Consider the following 16,738-nt stretch of genomic DNA (forward strand, 5'->3'; position numbering starts at 1 on the left):
CCCATCGCGGCTTGGGGCACGAGCGGCGCTGATGGCTCCACCTGACGACGACCAGTGCTTGTTAATAAATAAACCGTTACAGAATTCAACGTGACACTGGCAAAGGGATTTTTAAGTATTCATCACCTTCATCATACTTCTCATCAATCCTGGGGGAGGGATGGACCGTCCTATCACATTTTACAGAGAGGGAACAGAAGCCTAGAGAGATTAGGGGGCTGTGGAAAGCCTGAAGCCAGCTTCATTTATTCGACTTTGACATTTATTTATTCATGCAATAGATTCATTCACTAGATGTAATAAGCATCAATAAGAGAGCTTATTACGAGCCAGTCATGTGCAAGACATTGGGGGGACGATGCTGAGTAAAGCCTATCTTGCTGCCCTCCTGGACTTCAATCTAGGGAGTGAGGAAGACATTAATTATTAATTACATAAGTGCTAAATAAATTGGAGCAAGTGAGGGAGGCAAATTATGGAATATATGGAAAGTCCAGAAATATTTCCCTAAAGAAGCAACTGAACTGACAACTAATGTGTGAGTAGTGGTTCATTCGGAGAGAAGAGGATAAAAGACTCCTGGGCAGATTTCGGCACATGCAAAGAGCCTGAGGTAAGATGGAGAATTGCCTCAATACTTCTTTCTCCCCTGCCCCTGCCTTTATTGAATATATAGATCGGCTCAATTACCTTAGTTATATATTAATGTTGTACAAGCTTATATTTTTCAAAATCGGAACAATGAATTATGACATTTAAAAAATATTTACCTATAGAGGGAGATAGTAGGATGTGGGTGACAAAGATACAAGTTAGACTTTAAAAAACAGACCTTGCTTTATATATTTGACTTTACAACCATGTAAATATTGTGTATCATTTTAAAGCAAACATTTAAATGTAAGATATCCCTAAAAGCAAAATTAAAATGAATTAACCTGTGTGTCCAGTTGCTGATGAAACAACACAGAGATGAACTCCATGTGACTTTAAAACACAACATTTTGACTGTACACACCACTATATTGGTGGTAGTGTTAAAATTGTTATTCTGAGCTTCTTGCACATTTAGCATGGGATAAAGCAAAGGAGTGATTCTGTTGGTGTCAAGAACTGGGATTTTCAGAGGTAGTGAAGGAGACACAGATGTAAGATTGATCACAAATAAAAACTCTGTGGTCTTGAATTTGAATTGGGAGTATCAGGATACATTTTAGCCTCATACAAAGCAAATATTTCCTAGCTCTGTCCACCAAAAAAGATCTGAAACAAAGAACCCAACTTCATTGTGATGAGCACCCCTTCAACCCAGATCATTGTCTCTAAATACCATTTCTAACTGAAGAAGCCAGAAACATTGGGGAAACATCTGACTCTAGATTGGGACGGGAAATGTACGGGTGAACCTGGCACATCCTGATATACCAGAAAGCTCAGAAGTCGTCAAAGACATTACCTAGTAATGTATTGTCAGTGGGCGCCAACTAGAAGCTTCCACTGGCCACAAATTGGACAATTTAACCTTCAGTAAGGATAGTGATTGCAGATCAAAACACATCAACTGTTTAAATTCATGTAGTTGAGTTTTTAAATTTTTTTACCTTAAAATAATGCCAAATTTACATAAATGTTGCAGAAATAATGCACAGAGCTCTTATAAACCCTTGGCCCAGATTCCCTAATTAAATATCCTGCTCCTCAACAAACTTTCACCCATTTAATATTCATTGATGACTCTCGCCTGAATCAATTTTGTTGTTGTTGTTAGCAAAGAGGGTTTTGTTTTTATTTACCGGAATTCTGAAGGAGAATGGTTTCTGGCATTGATTTGATCAAATGATGATAGGGTTAATGACTGAGATTCTCTTGACCTTTTTTTCATGGTGGCAAGATGGCTGCTGTGGCTCCAGGCATCACTCTCAATGAAGGCAGGAAAAAGAGAATGACAAGGAGGTGCCAGCCATGCCTGTCTATTTTATCAGATAATGGTTGCCAAATGATGGTTTTTTCTAATTCCATCCTTAAGCACTTCCTCCCTTACTGGCTCAACATGAGGTTCCAGGGTGTCTACCTGCCCCAGCTTTGGAATCAACCATTTCTCCAAGGAGACTTAATTCTTTTTAGTGGGAAGTGATATTTAGAAACCAAGATGGGTGCCAGATGTGCTCGTTGCTACCACAGTATCATTAATTCTTGCTTCTCTCATCATAATACATATGTATGTACCTATATTATCTCTTTAAATCCATGAGTGCACACCAGTATCTCTAATTCTAACCCAAAACCAAGGTTTATCTGCCCCTTCACATGTTTCTAACTTCTTTCTGTGGCTGTGAAAAACCTGGTTCCCGTGATGCTCAGTGCATTTACTCATTTTTCCATCCCCCTCCCCCAACCCCTGCCCAGTATGTAACCAAACTCCTAGATACACTGGCCAAGACTCGGTCCCAGATATAAGATGCCTGTTTAATTCCACTCCCAGTGGGCACCCTGATGGAAAGCTTGGCCTCCCCAAAGGAGCTAAATCCATGCATTTTAACCAAAAAGTAACTAACCAGTACCTTTTGAAAACTACTTGAAAAACAACTCAAAAAATCTTGAAAATTATGAAATTTGAAAATCGACAAGCAAAAGAGAATGAAATATTGATGCTGACTTATACCATCTGTACCTCAGGGTAATCACACAGGTGAGGGGAAATTTCTCTTTATAGACATATCCCCAAAATAAATGAAGGGGTAGAATTTGCTTATCACCATTTTGAAACTCTTAATGGATTATGATAGGTGATGCTTACCTACAGGAAATGTGGGGGCAAAGGGACATTTTTTTTTAATTGAAGTACCATCAATTACAATGTGTCCATTTCTGGTGCACAGCACAATGTCTCAGCCATGCATATACATACATATATTTGTTTTCATATTTTTTTCATTAAATTGATTACAAGATATAGTTCCCTGTGCTATACAGAAGAAATTTTTTAAAAATCTATTTTTATATACAGTGGCTAACATTTGTAAATCTCAAACTCTCAAATTGATCCCTTACCACTCCTTTTCCCCACAAAAAGACATATTAAATGCCACCAAAGAGACAGAAAGCAGATTAATGGTTGCCAGGGGCTCGGGGAGGGGAGAAGAGGGAGTAATTTTTTTTCTTCCTTTTAGTTTTGTAGTGGAGGTACTGGGGATTGAACCCAGAACTTAGTGCATGCTAAGCATGTGCTCTGCTACTGAGTTCTACCCTCCCCCCAGTCATTTCTTTAGGCGTGATGATAGTATTGAGATTATGCTAAAAAACATTCTGTATCTTAGAGATGCCTACTGAAATGTTTATAGCTGGAGTTATGTCTGGGATTTGTGAACGAGAGGGAAATAGGGTGAAATCAGATTGGTTGAAATTGGGTAATGGGCATACAGGGCTTCTTTAGACTGCTCTGTCCACTTTTGTGTGTCTACATTTTTCCCTAAAAATTTTCTAATTAAAAAAATGTTTTGGGAATTTTGGTCTGCTTCCCACTGTTCTCTCTGGGCATCTTCTCCATTTGTGAGGACTTTCTGGCTTGTATTAGACACTCAGTAAACATTGGGTGAGACCTCATAGCCTAGTGGCTACAAACACAGCTCTGGGGTTGAAACCTGCTTGCTTCTTACTAATCGTGGGACCCCCAGGGCAAGTCACTTACTTCTATTCCCCATCTATAAATCAGGTCTAGTAAATTATGCTCACCTCCTAAGGTTGTTGTATAAACTAAATAAATTATGACACATTAAAGACTTTTTTTTTTTGGTGGAACCAAGTTCTCATCTTTAACATGTCATAATTTATTTAGGTTAACATGGTTCCTCAAAAAAATTAAACATAGAATTACCATGTGATTCAGCAATTCCACTTCTGGCAATATACCCTGAAAGAATAGAAAGCAAGGACTTGAATAGATATTTGTACACTCATGTTCACAGTAGCACGATTCACAGTAGCCAAAAGGTGGAAGCAACTCAAGTGCCCATCAACAGATGAATGCAGGGGGAGTGTATAGCTCAGTGGTAGAGCACATGCCTAGCATGCACAAGGTTCTGGGTTCCATCCCCAGTACCTCCATTAAATAAAAAGGAAAATGGATGAGTAGGTAAACAAGAAATGAAATATCCATACAACTGAATATTATTCAGCCTTAAAAAAGAAAGGCATTTCTGACACCTGCTACAACATGAATGAGGACATGATGCTCAGTGAAAGAAGCCAGTCATAAAAGGACAATGACAATGACTGTCTGACTGATTCCACTTAGAGGAGGTTCCTTGAGGAGTCAATTTCATAGAGACAGAAAGTAGAATGATTTCCAACAGGGGCTGGAAGAGGGAGAATGGGGAGTTAGTGTTTAATAGGGACAGTTTCTGTTTTGCAAGATGAAGACTTCTGGAGATGGATGCTGGTGATGGTTGCAAAATATATGTGTATGTAATGCCACTGAACTGTACGTTTAAATGGTTAAGATGGTAAATTTTACATTATGTGTAGGTCTATTCTATCATGGAAAAAAAAACAAACAGTGCCTGACACAGAGCATGCTATGCTTATTAAACCACTGAAATTAGTCACTGAAGTACCATCACTGGACTGTGATCCCCCCAGGGGGACAGGGTCACATCATTCTTGTACTCAGGTGTGTGCCCCAGGCCTGGCCAATCAGCAGCTCCAGAAGGATTTGATCTCTGACTGCTTGAAACCCTGCAGGCTGCCTCACTGCTTTCCTTGGCCCTCCGGAGGCCTCCTTTCCCCCTCCACGCTCTCCATGCCCTGCTCTGTCCAAACGCAGGGGAATCAGCAGCCCCAGGGGCTGCGTGAATAGCACTGGAGTATGCAGTCCCACCCGACCCCCAGCTCTCCCGCCGCTGGCCTTGGCCCAGGATGCTCTCTCGGTTGGGAGCAAACACTCTGACTCACTCCAACTCCCCCGACAGTCCAGCCCCCTGTGGCTCACAGATCTTCCTGAAGGGTGTCTCTGGGGTTGCTCATCATTCACATCTGGCGAGGTGACCAGAGTCTGGAGGGAGTAGATCTCCCTCTCAGGTGGCTCTCCTGGGGTCAAGGGCACAAGTGGCTTCAGCCAGAGGCTGGAGCTTCTCCAACAGCTGCTGGCACTCACGTGGGGACACACACTGGGTCGTGTGGTCAGCGCAGGGTGGGTTGGGGGGTATGGCCACACCTCCTCCACAGTGGGGTCTGGCCCTCAGGCCAGCCCTGCCCACATGGACCAGGGGAAGAGCTGGATCCTGAGAAGACACAGATGAATGCTAGGACCCTAGCCTCTCCTGTGTCACCAGTGTCTTCCCCACTGGGTCCTCCTCAAAGGTCAGAGAGAGCTGGGGTGGGGCTGGCATCGTCCACCACCCTTGGCAAGCCCCTCTTGCATTCCTTGCCAGGGACCCAGGTGAGGAGGAGGCCAGGTGGGCAGTAGATGAGCTCCAACCCCGGGGCTAAGAACTGCTCCTGCAGTGGGCCCAGCCCACCCCTTCCTCAGGACCTAGGGCTGGGTGTCCCCGCAGCGAGTGTAACTGCCCATGCCCAACAGGGCAGCAGGGAGAGGGTCCACTCAACCCTACCCTCACCCACCTAGGACCCCCGTAGTCAGTTCAGGGGGCCTCCGTGTTGCCCTGGGCTTAGGAGGGTAGGGAGCAGTGGGCCGAGAGCCTCCCAGCTCCCAGTGGGGCTAAGCCGGGGCAGTGGGCGTGTGCAGTGAGGGACTTTGGCTCAGGAGCGCCGCCTGGCGGAGAGAAAGAAGACAAAGGCTCAGCGGCAGGTTTCTGTACAGGAAGTCGGATTATACATTTTAGTAACGGGCGAGAAAGGAGGCATCGGGGCAACAGCGCAGGGGCAAAAGGAAGAATAAGAGATCGAGAGCTAGGGTTTGGCGTAAATCTTACAAAGTGTATAAAGAATCTGTGTTTCTCTACAATAACAAAAAAACCAAAGGCTACAAGAGCGGTTGTATATACAAAACACGGAGATATTGCTTCACTTGCAAACAGGTTCCTGACCAGATGGGGAGACAAGACAGAGAGGGGCATGGGTGGGGGCAGGGTGGGGAGCGCGCTGCGTGCAAAGAGGAGGGTGAGGGGGGGAGAGGGTCTTCTTCCCAGCATAAATCTACAGGCAGGAGCTGAAGTCGCGCACACACAGGAGAGGTCGAAGGCGTGTGCGGTGCTGGCTGTGCGTGGAGGGGGCGGGATGCTGAGAGCCAGGAGTGTCCGCCTGCCCGGGCCCCTGGCGCCTTGCTCTTCGGGCTTCAGCCTGGAGTGGGGTTCTGGGTGGGGACTGGGGGCGGCAACCGCTCCCTGGAGTCCGCTGTGGAAAACTGGAGAAGGCTGCTCGTTGTGCCCATCCTTCTCGCCTCTGACTGGCCCTGTCCCCTCTCCCCCGTCTCCCCGCCCCGCCGAGATGCCCACTGGGACCCAAGGAGAGCAGGTGCAGCAGCCGGGGCTTCTAGCTTTCCTTGGGCGGTACAGGAAATGACTCTCGACTCCGGTTCTTGGCGCGGAGCATGATGGGAGGGCGGGAGCCAGTCACAGAGGGACGGAGAGGATGGGGGCAGGGAGGACGGCGAGGTGAGGACTGGGCGGAGGACGAGGACGTGCACGCACGCTCCAACGAGGCGCCAGGCGGTCACAGGTTCTGGCAGCACTGCAGCTTGTTGGGTTTCTGTCCGTCGGTGGTGGGCGGCACGCTGATGTCCACCACGTTGTTTCCAGGGGACTCGTCGTGTGCTGCGCGGTCCGCGATCTGCTTCTGTGACACGATGCGGTAGATCTCTGCAGTGGGGGTGGAGGACATGGGGTGAGAGTGCTATGTGCCCCAGCCCAAGGTTACCTCCCGGAATTGCAAGCCTCAACTTGACGTCACCTCCTCAGAGGAGCGCCCTGGACGCTGAGTTGAAGCCCCTCCCAAGACTGCCACTGTGCCCTGTGCATCCTCATCGCATTTAGGGGGACACGCCAGGGGCTGGACTCCTGGAGGCTCCCCCTATCACCCCCAGTGCTGGCTGTGTGCTCAGCAAGGGAGAGACCCATACCTGTTTGCAGATGTACCTCCCTGCCAAGGCCTCTTGTTCTCTAAGATCAGAGGCCCCTCCTGCCTCAGAAGAAACTCCCAGAAGGCTCTGGGCCCCCGAGACCACCTGCCTCCCCAGCTGACCCTGCTGGCTGTTCTCTAGTGGAGCCATTAACAGCCCACTTCCAGGAGCTGGGCTGAGGGGGTCTCTGTGCCCCAAGTGTCAGCAAAGCTGGGATCTGGCCTGACACTGTGGGTCTGCCACGTCTGTTCTCGTGTCCAGACTGAACAGCAAGTTTAATGAAGGAAGGTTCAGGGGCTGCATTCAGGAGCATGTGACCAGTGTGGCCGGCGCCCTTCCCCTGCCCACTCTCCGTGATCCCGGCCTGGCCTGTGACTACCTGTGAGGATGTTCTTGAAAGCTTCCTCCACGTTGGTGGAATCCAAGGCTGAGGTCTCAATGAAGGATAAGTTGTTCTTTTCTGGAAGAGAGAATATTGCTCAGGGTGAGCTGGGCTGGGGGGCTCCTCCTCTACACCCTCTCGGGGACCCTGCCTGCTTGCCCCTTCACCTGGCCCTGAAAATGAAGGGCCGAGGCCAAAGGGTAGGACCGAGGTGCCACTCCTCGGGCAGAGGAGGACGGCTCTGCGGCCACCGGCATAGCCAGGGAAGATTGGAAGGACCTGGTTGGGATGGGGTGGGGAGAGCTGCCTGCTTTCCAGATGCTTCTCCAATGCCTCAGTCACCGCCCAGCTCTCAGGAGCCTGGCTGGTAGAGATCTGGCCAGAGTAGGTGGTCGCGAGTAAAACCCAGCGGCCCCGTGACCACGCCCACAGGCCTGCGCGCATGCTCACCTGCGAAGGCGCGGGCCTCGTCAGTGGGCACCGCCCGCAGGTGGCGCAAGTCACTCTTGTTGCCCACCAGCATGATGACGATGTTGCTGTCTGCGTGGTCCCGCAGTTCCTTCAGCCAGCGCTCCACGTTCTCGTAGGTCAGGTGCTTGGCAATGTCATACACCAGCAGCGCGCCCACTGCGCCACGGTAGTACCTGCGAGGACAGGGGCAGGGCGTGGGTGTGAGGAGTGGGGGGGTTCCCAGGCTCTGCGGGCCGCAGCTCCTTGGCCCGAGAGGCGGCCATTGTGGCCTCCAGGGAGGGGTACATATCCTGAGGCCCCAGCTCTGCTCCCCAGATTTGGCTCAGGAATGTGGGGGCCTGAGGAGGGAGTTTGGGGTCTGGGGTCCAAAGACACCCAGGGGGTCAGCCACCAAAGAGGGAAAGGAAATGGTGACTGGGCTGGGAAAGGGCCACTGCTGGGCAGAATGTCCAGTGCTCACCTGGGCCCTGCCCCTCCAGACCACCAAGGAGACAGGTGGACACACATCCACCCTGAAGGATTAAGGATCTGGGGAGGTGACCTGAGGTCGGTGGACTGAGTCCAGACGACAGCAAGTGACTGATGGGGAGTCGCCTGGGGTTGGGAGGATCTGGAAAGAGGTGGCCCAGTGGGGGTTCTGATGGCTGGGTACGGGTAAAGAGGAGGCCAGGGATATGGGGGAGGCCAGGAAGTGTGCGAGACAAGGTGCGGGCACCCAGGGGAGCTGATGGAAGAGAAAGGCTGGGAACTTGGCTGGGCAGGGCAGGCTGGGCAGGCAGGCTTGGGAGCAGAGTGGAGTGGCCCAGGCCAACCTGGATAACAGCCCTGACTGTGCAGCCAGGACCCAGCAACACTGCAGTGCCTCAATGGAACTCCAGGGACATGCCTACTTCAGGGTCACAGTGTGGGCAGGACTGGGCGTTGGCCTCCCTGAGGGTCCTACAGCTTCTGGGACAATTGTCCCTCCACCCTGGGCCCCCTACCCAACTCCTCCCATCTTTGGGGGCCCAGTGGCCCCACAGTTCTGGCCTCCCAAGCCCTGCCACTCACGCAGAGGTGATGGCACGGTAGCGCTCCTGGCCGGCGGTGTCCCAGATCTGCGCCTTGATGGTCTTGCCGTCCACCTGGATGCTGCGTGTGGCAAACTCCACGCCGATGGTGCTCTTGCTCTCCAGGTTGAACTCGTTGCGGGTGAAGCGGGACAGCAGGTTGCTCTTCCCCACGCCTGAGTCCCCGATGAGCACCACTTCGGGGGCAGGGAGAGACATAGGTGAGGCTCCAACAGGTTGGTGGGGAGCAGCGCCCCTGAGCTAAGTACGATCCCACATGCCACCCACATCCACCTGCAGAACCTTCACAGCAGGGCCCTGGGTGCTGCAGAAACAGGACAGCCAGCAGAAACAGGGCAAAGTTGGAGCTGTCGCGGAGTCCCTCGCCCCAGGCATCACCTTCCCTGGTGTGCAAGCGAATAGGGTCCTTCAGGGCACAGCTGCCCTCATTGGGACATAGGGACCCAGGCATCCTGGCAGGCAGGCAGCTTGGGGATCCATCAAACCCCAAACCTCTACGGCAGCCTGGTGGCACCAGGCACACCTGAGACATCTCCAGGGCTGGGAGACCTTCGGTAAGTCGCTTAACCTCTCTGGGCTGCCTTTTCCACATGCGTGAAAAGGAAGACAGTAACTGGAGCTGCTGCGGGGAGCGGGACATGAGAACGTGTGGGATCAGAGCTCAGTCAGCATCTCTCACACAGACAGGCGGGGAGCGGTTATTACTACCGTTCTGCCAGATTCTTCCTGAGGCTCTGTCTCTGGAGCTTTAAGTGACAGGAAGTAAGGAACCTCAAGTCCCACGCCCACCCTGCTGCTTCCCTGAAGACAGACGCTGCAAGTAAATGCACATTAGGCCCCAGCCCAGGCAACTTGCTCAGGAGGAAGAGGAATGTGCCCTTTGGACGAAGCCAGGAAGTGACAGAGGCGGCCACCCCCTCTCCCAGGGTCGGGCCATCCTGCAGGGACGTGAGAACAAGAGCCCTCCCCAGGCAGAGCAGGGCGGGCATGGGCGGTCTCTCCCTCTGTTCCCTGCTTTGTCGTCCTTCCTGTCCCAGCTGTCGAAGCCCTGCTTCTAGGGGCCCAGCTGCCCCAGGCACTGGGGTGGGATTGTGTGAGAGGGTCCAGGAGGGGCCTTGGTCCAGGAGGGCTGCGCTCAGATCCAGGATGTACTGGTGACTTGTGTTAGTGTGTGCACAGGTATATATGCGGCGCAGAAGAAACAGCCTTTTTGTTTCCAGACACCCCAGCTGGAAACCACACAGATCCCCACGTGTGGGTGCCAAGGCTCTGGCATGCCAGGGTGGGTCTGCCTAGTGGGGAACCATGGGGGCTGCAGGCTTGGTCACCCAAGGCCCCAATGAGAAGTTTTTCCTTGATGAAAAATTTTACATGTGTGTGTCCAGATTGCCACCACTTCTTACCACCTTCACTTCCCCCACTGTAGACCAGTCTCATTCCAAGTCGCTGTGACAGCCTTCTCCCTGGTGCCCCTACATTTCCTCAGCCTCCATCAACAGGCTGTTCTCTCAGCCGCCAGAGGGCGCCTGTGAACACCCGAGTGGGTCCCACCTCTCCTCTACCCACAGCCCTGCCGGACTCCCACCTCCAAGTCCTCCCTGGGGCCCACAAGGCCTACCTCACCTGCCCTTGTCACCTTCCTGCCCTCAACTCCTCCCTCTCCTCCTCGCTCTGCTCCAGCCACATGGGCCCCTTCACTGAGACTCAGAGATACGCAGGTACCTGCTACCATTCTCCTGGAATGTTCTTCCCCAGGTACCTACAGGGTTCCTGTCCTCATCTCCTCTGTGTGGCCCCTCAGATGGCGCGTGACCAAGAAGGCCCTCCCTGCCACCTCAAATCCCCACTACCCTGACACTCCTCACCCTCCTCCCCTGCCTTTCCTCCAGCACTTCCCCAGCCATCTCACACTTGCCAGGTTTTACTTATTTCTTGGCATCCTGCCTGGAGGGTGGGCATCTCGGACAGTCTGGTTCCCTGCTGTCTCCCCAGGACCTGGCCCAGGGCCCAGCACGTGGAATGCACCAGATCGATGCCTGTCGGATGAACGAACAAATGCCAAAGTGGCTGGCAGGGCTTCCCTGACCCGTCTCCCCTCACAACTGGAAGATGCCCAGGTCACCATTCTCAGGCCACAGGTAAGGAGTGGGCAGGCCAGGCAGCCCCTATGACCCAGCATCCTCTCCGAACTGGCTGATTTAGAGCCAAGAATAAGGAGAGCAAGAAGGGTGTTCAGTAAGTCCATGCACAGAAAGCCCTCGATGTTCCATACGTCTCACGTGACCCATTTTATTTCACTATTAGTTTTTTTAAAGGAGGTACTAGGGATCAAACCCAGGACCTCATGTATGCTAAGCACACGCTCTACCACTGAGCTATACTCTATCCCCTCACATGACCCATTTTATAGATGACAAACTGAGGTACAGACAGCAGAATGACCAGCCCAAGGCACGTGGTGAACAGGGATCTGGGCCCATAAGTATCTGCAAGCTCACTCCCACCTCCCAACCAAGCTCACCAAGCAGTGAAGTCCAGGCCACCTGGCTGGAAGGTGGCCTGGCAGGATTTCAATCCAAGTTTTCTGGGTCCAGGACTGAGCTAGGGGTCTTGGTTCAGCTTCCTCCTCTCGAGGCATCCTGACCTCCTAGAGTAGCTGGCAAATTCCTGTTCATCCTTCAAAACCCCTGGGTTCAGGCCTCAAACCACCATATGGCCTAGCTCACAAGACCTGTAACGACCATGCCAGTGTCCGGTCCTGACACCATGGGCACCCAACAGAAGAATGTCACGTTGACTTTAGAGGAAGGTGGAAAGAGGTGGATGGACATGGGCTGGTGGGGCCATGCACCAGCTCCTGGAGCAGGCTGGACTGACTGTGGGGCCCGCCACCCACACCCCCAACCCCTCACCTCCTTCCCTCGGCAGCTACGGGAACCTAGACAAAGCCAGGGAGGTATGTGCACTGCTCTCATGTTCTCAGGAACAGAACAGGAAACGTGGAGAGTCCCTTTGGCCCTGCCTGGTATCCCCTCACCCTCTCACTCCCTTCCCAGCCTTATCTAGCTGTCCAGCCTCAGGGCCCCGTTAGCGCCATCGGTTCTTCCCAGGCCCAGCCAACCATGTCTTCAGCCCTTCAGGCCTGGCTTGACCCCAAAGGCTTTGTTATTGAGTTCCCAGGACCACCCTAGGGACAGGTGTTTACGTAATCATTCCCTTTATACAGCTGGGGATACCCAACCCAGAGTGACCACATCCCCCGGCCCAAGGTCACCCGGTGAGAACAGTGCAGGCCAGAGTAGAACAGGGGCCACCACCACAGCCCAGACAGACGGCGGCGGGAAGGCGGGGCCACCCTGGCAGTCCCTGGCACTTGGTGCCCACTGCAGAGGTGGCCGGCTCCGTGTGCAGGCTGGGAATGAGAATGGCATTGTCCCAGGCACAAGTCATCTGTTGTCTCCGGGAAAGAAAGGGCCCTTGAGGACATAGCCCCCAGCATTTCCACAGAAGTTGGTGGCATCACTGGCCGGGAAACAGTCCCCCTGGGCACACCACTTGGCTGGCAGTACAGGCTAGCCCGGTTGGTAAAAACAAAGAGCTGGCACCTCTTGGAAGCCCTCAGTCCCCCTGCCTGCCCCATGACAGCATGGCTCCCGTGGGGCCCACACTTGACACTCAGTGACTGAGTGGCCCTTGGGGGGCGCTGGTTCTCCTGCTCCAGGCAAATCAGGGCCCTGCCCCTCCTCCAGGAAGCAGGCCCCGCAGAGCCCAGGCCCCGGGACTGGCAGGGAGAGGCAACCAGGCCACAGCTATTCCCTGAGGGGAATCAGAGAGCAGGGGACAGGTGCCCCAAAGTTGGGTATAGGCAGGACCATCATTCACCATGGGGGAAGCCGGTGTGCTTGGGTTCCAGACTAGCAGGCCTGGTGGGGGGTCCCACCCAGGTGGAGAGGGATGAGCCCTGCGTGGGCCTGTCCCTGGGAGCCAGCTGCCCTGCTGTCCTTGCCCCCTCCCTGGAAGGGCTCCTAGATGGGGCAGGGTGGACACGACCCAGAGGTCAGGGCCCTGGGCCACTGCGGCTGCTTCCCACAAACCATGTCCTCCCAGGGCAGGTGAGTGGCAGGAGCTCTGGGAAGGCCTCAGTGGCCCTTGGGGACATAGCCGCTCCCACTGAGGACCCCACGGTCAGGTCCACCAGAAGAGAGGTCAAGGGCACCTCCAGGGACTGATGGGCAGGCTGGGAAAACGGCCCTCAGCTGAGAGGATAAGATGTTAGCAGGATAAATGTGAAAATCTATAATTAGGTACAAATAAACAACCTTGCTCCTGGGGGAGGGGATGAGCAGGGAGAAAAACAAACAGAACAGCAGTGGGGGAAACACCTTGGGGGGTCTGGTGGCCTTTGTGGGGAGGCCAGGGGAGCCAGCACGTGATGTGGCTGCCAAGAAAAGCAAGTCAGTTGCGGGGGGGGCCCTGGACAGACGGCAGCCAGTGTCCCAAGTGAGAGATGTTACCCCCACTTCCCCGTGCCCAGGGCAGGGCCAGGGGAAGAGGATTGAAGCCTGGGGCAGACTGGGGACAGAGTGGGGTGTGGGAGGATGGCTGCCCGCTCCGTTCCTGAAGGGCACCCCCAACCAGGAGGCAAGGCTGGGGAGCTGTGAGGTGAGAAAGTTGGTCCTTGTCAACCCTCTGGTACACCTACGTCCCGGATACGTCTCTAACACCTAGGCCCAACCCTCTGCAGGCCACGGGGGGGGGTCTCAGGAGGGTCTGCGGGGTGCAGTATTTCATGTTTCTGTCTTGTTGTCATATTTATGGTCAGTGATCTGATGGTCAGTGGCATGCCTGCCTGCTGGCTTCCTTCTTTCCTTCCATATTTGCCAGAGTCAGAGTTTCCTCCTCCTACTGAAGTGAGTGAAGAACTGAGTGTATTTAAAGACAAATATTAAAAGATAGAGGGGACGGTAGAGCTCAGTGGTAGAGCGCATGCTTTAGCATGCACAAGGTCCCGGGTTCAATCCCCAGTATCTTCACTGAAAAAAAAAAAAAAAAAAAAAGCAGCAACTGGGTGGACCTGGTGATCGTCATACTAAGTGAAGAAAGTCAGAAAGAGAAAGAAAAATACTGTGTATCACTTATATGTGAAATCTAAAAAAAATGATACAAATGAACTTAGTTACAAAACAGAAACAGACTCACACAGAAAACAAACTTAAGGTTACCAGGGGAGAAGAGCGGATGGAGGGATAAATTGGGAGTTTGGGATTTGCAGATATTAACTACTATATATAAAAGAGGTAAACAACAAGGTCCTACAGTATAGCAAGGGAACTATATTCAATACTTTATAACACCCTATAATGAAAAAGAATATGAAAAGGGATTTATATATATATATATATATATGTATATAAAACTGAATCACTATGCTGTACATCAGAAGCTAAGAAAACACTGTATATCGACTATACTTCAATTTAATAAAAAGGTAGCAGGGGATCCTCCGACAAGGTTTAAAGTGTGAAGATGAGGTCTCAGATGACTCGTCTGCGAAATGCTGACCTTGTGGGTTAGACTTTCACTTCCAACCCAGCTTGGAAAGGTCAGCAGAGCACCTGCTCAACACAGAAAAGGAGGCCAGTGGGGGAGGGCAGCGGGGCAGGCGGGCATCGTCCCTGTGTGCCAGTGTCACAAAGTGTTTCCAGGAAGAGGACTCTGGAGATAACTCCTGGGACGTGCACAGCCGGCTCCGTTGCCCCTGACCCAGTAACTGTACTACTGGGAACAGATTTCAAGGAAATAACCCAAAGGGGAAAAGATGACTTGTACGAACACTTGGAGCTGGGTTATTTATAACAGCAAACGGTGGAAAGTAAGAAGTGGGGAAGGACCACAGAAACCTGGAGGCGGCCGCCGGGAGAAACGCCCCCTGCCCTAGCCGTAACATATCCAGGTCTGTGCAGCTGTCTCTGACTGGGGCTGGGTAGAGACAGGCATTAGCCCCAGTAGTTCTGGAATACAGTCTACTGTCACCAGTGCCCAAAGATCTGACAGAGCTTCCTCTGAGACCTCGAGGCCCGGGGCCTGGTGTCTGCCGACCACGCAGCATCACCTGCCAACAACATATCAACCTGCATGTAGTTCCCCAAGTCCACGGTGCTGTGTGACAACTCTGGGCCACTGCGTGGGGACTCCCTCTGCCCAGAAGCCTCTTACCACGTGGATATCCCAGGTAGGGAGTGCTCCATCCCACTCTCCACATTCCCAAGGTTCCCGGAACCCCGATCTCGACCTTCTGGACGATACCACAGTCAGCGACGAACACAGACCACACTCCTGGGGATGGCCAGGTTCCCCCAACAAGCGAACGATGCCAACAGCTGGTATGAGAGGCAGACCCTCATGCAGCAAGCAGCAAGGCAAGGGTGTGCTGTGTGGGCACAGGGGTTGGGTCTCAAAGGCGGCTACTGTCGGCCCAGGGAGCCCAGCACAGCAGCACAGAACCTGGCCAAAACCCAAGTAGGCAGAGAAGGCACTGGAAAGCCAGTGACCCCTACACCAGCCCAGCAATGGCTGCCTGACCTGCCTAGGCCTTACTTGAGGCTCCTGGAGCCCCTCTGCTTCTCCAGCAGGTTGGAGGTGACAGTCTGGCAACCCCAGTCCCAGATCCCGGCCACAAGCTCCCCCAGATACATGCCCGAAGTGGTAAAGCCCACAGCTGGCCTGGATTGAAATCCTGCTCCAACACTTATCAGCTGTGCCTCAGTTTCCAGGTCGGTAGAGGGACTAGGTAATATCCACCTCACAGGGTTGTGGGGAGAATTCCAACGAACTCGTGTGCGTAAAGTGCTTAGAAAAAGTGCAGGTACTTGGATAGTGCTATCAAGAGTTCTAAGAGTTAAGAGGTAATTGCTGCTGGGAACCACCAAGAGTGGGTCCAGCACGGACAGTCCCCCACCCCCACCTCAGGTACCCCTCTACGCAATTCACGATCTGCACCCCAACCCAGAGTGCACCCGGCTAGACCCTCTCAACCCCCATTGTCCTCCCCTCCCTTCCCGGGCTCCGCCCCCCAGAGAAGCGATGCCACCAATCAAGACTGGCCCCTCCCACTTCGTGAGGACCCCACCCCACCCACTTATAGGACACGCCCATCATATCATAAACCCGCCTCCATCGGCCCCGCCCCCACCATGAAGGGAGACTTCCACCCAGGCCGGCCCGCCAAATGCCGGGGCGGCCCCGCCCCCAGAAGGCCCCGCCCCTAACGGCCTCTCCCACTGCTCCAGGCCCCACCCCTTCTGGGCCCTGGCCCCGCCTCGGTGCATCCAGGGCCCCCAAGCCTCCCTGGGCCGATTGCCTCGCGTGGCCGCGTACCCAGCCCGAAGTTGACCAAGTCTGGTCTGCACTGGCTTTGCCTACTGCTCAGCTTGCCGGGCTCCAAGCCTCGAGCTCCGGCCTGCGCCCAGAACCCTGGAGCGCAGCCTCGGCTCCTGCTCGCCACCTCGTCACCGCTCGCTAGCCCGTCTGTGCCCTACCGACCGCACCTTTGAATAGGTAGTCGTACTCGTCGTCCCGGGTCCCCATTGTCCTGGCGCTTCCGGCGGGATCAGCGACTCCGCAGCCCCACCACAAACACCCTACGGGGGCGGAGCCGGCGCCGCGCAGAGCGGCGGCTGGATGGCCAATCAGCGGTAGGTGGCGTAGCGACCGGCACCCAGAGCAGCCAATAAGAGGCGG

The 16,738-nt window shown here is 53.4% G+C and overlaps 1 protein-coding gene across 1 annotated transcript; it reads right to left on the minus strand.

The window, feature by feature from the left end:
• Positions 1–5,807: 5,807 nt before the first annotated feature.
• RAB11B (RAB11B, member RAS oncogene family) lies at positions 5,808–16,735 on the minus strand. Its single transcript, XM_006206323.4, has 5 exons — positions 16,546–16,735; positions 8,979–9,174; positions 7,908–8,101; positions 7,455–7,535; positions 5,808–6,815 (listed from the first exon to the last, which is right to left on the minus strand). Exons 1-5 carry the CDS (start codon positions 16,583–16,585, stop codon positions 6,670–6,672), a joined length of 657 nt encoding a protein of 218 aa, XP_006206385.1. The 5' UTR covers positions 16,586–16,735; the 3' UTR covers positions 5,808–6,669.
• Positions 16,736–16,738: the final 3 nt, after the last annotated feature.

Source organism: Vicugna pacos, chromosome 22 (assembly GCF_048564905.1).
Source record: "Vicugna pacos chromosome 22, VicPac4, whole genome shotgun sequence".
NCBI lineage: Eukaryota > Metazoa > Chordata > Mammalia > Artiodactyla > Camelidae > Vicugna > Vicugna pacos.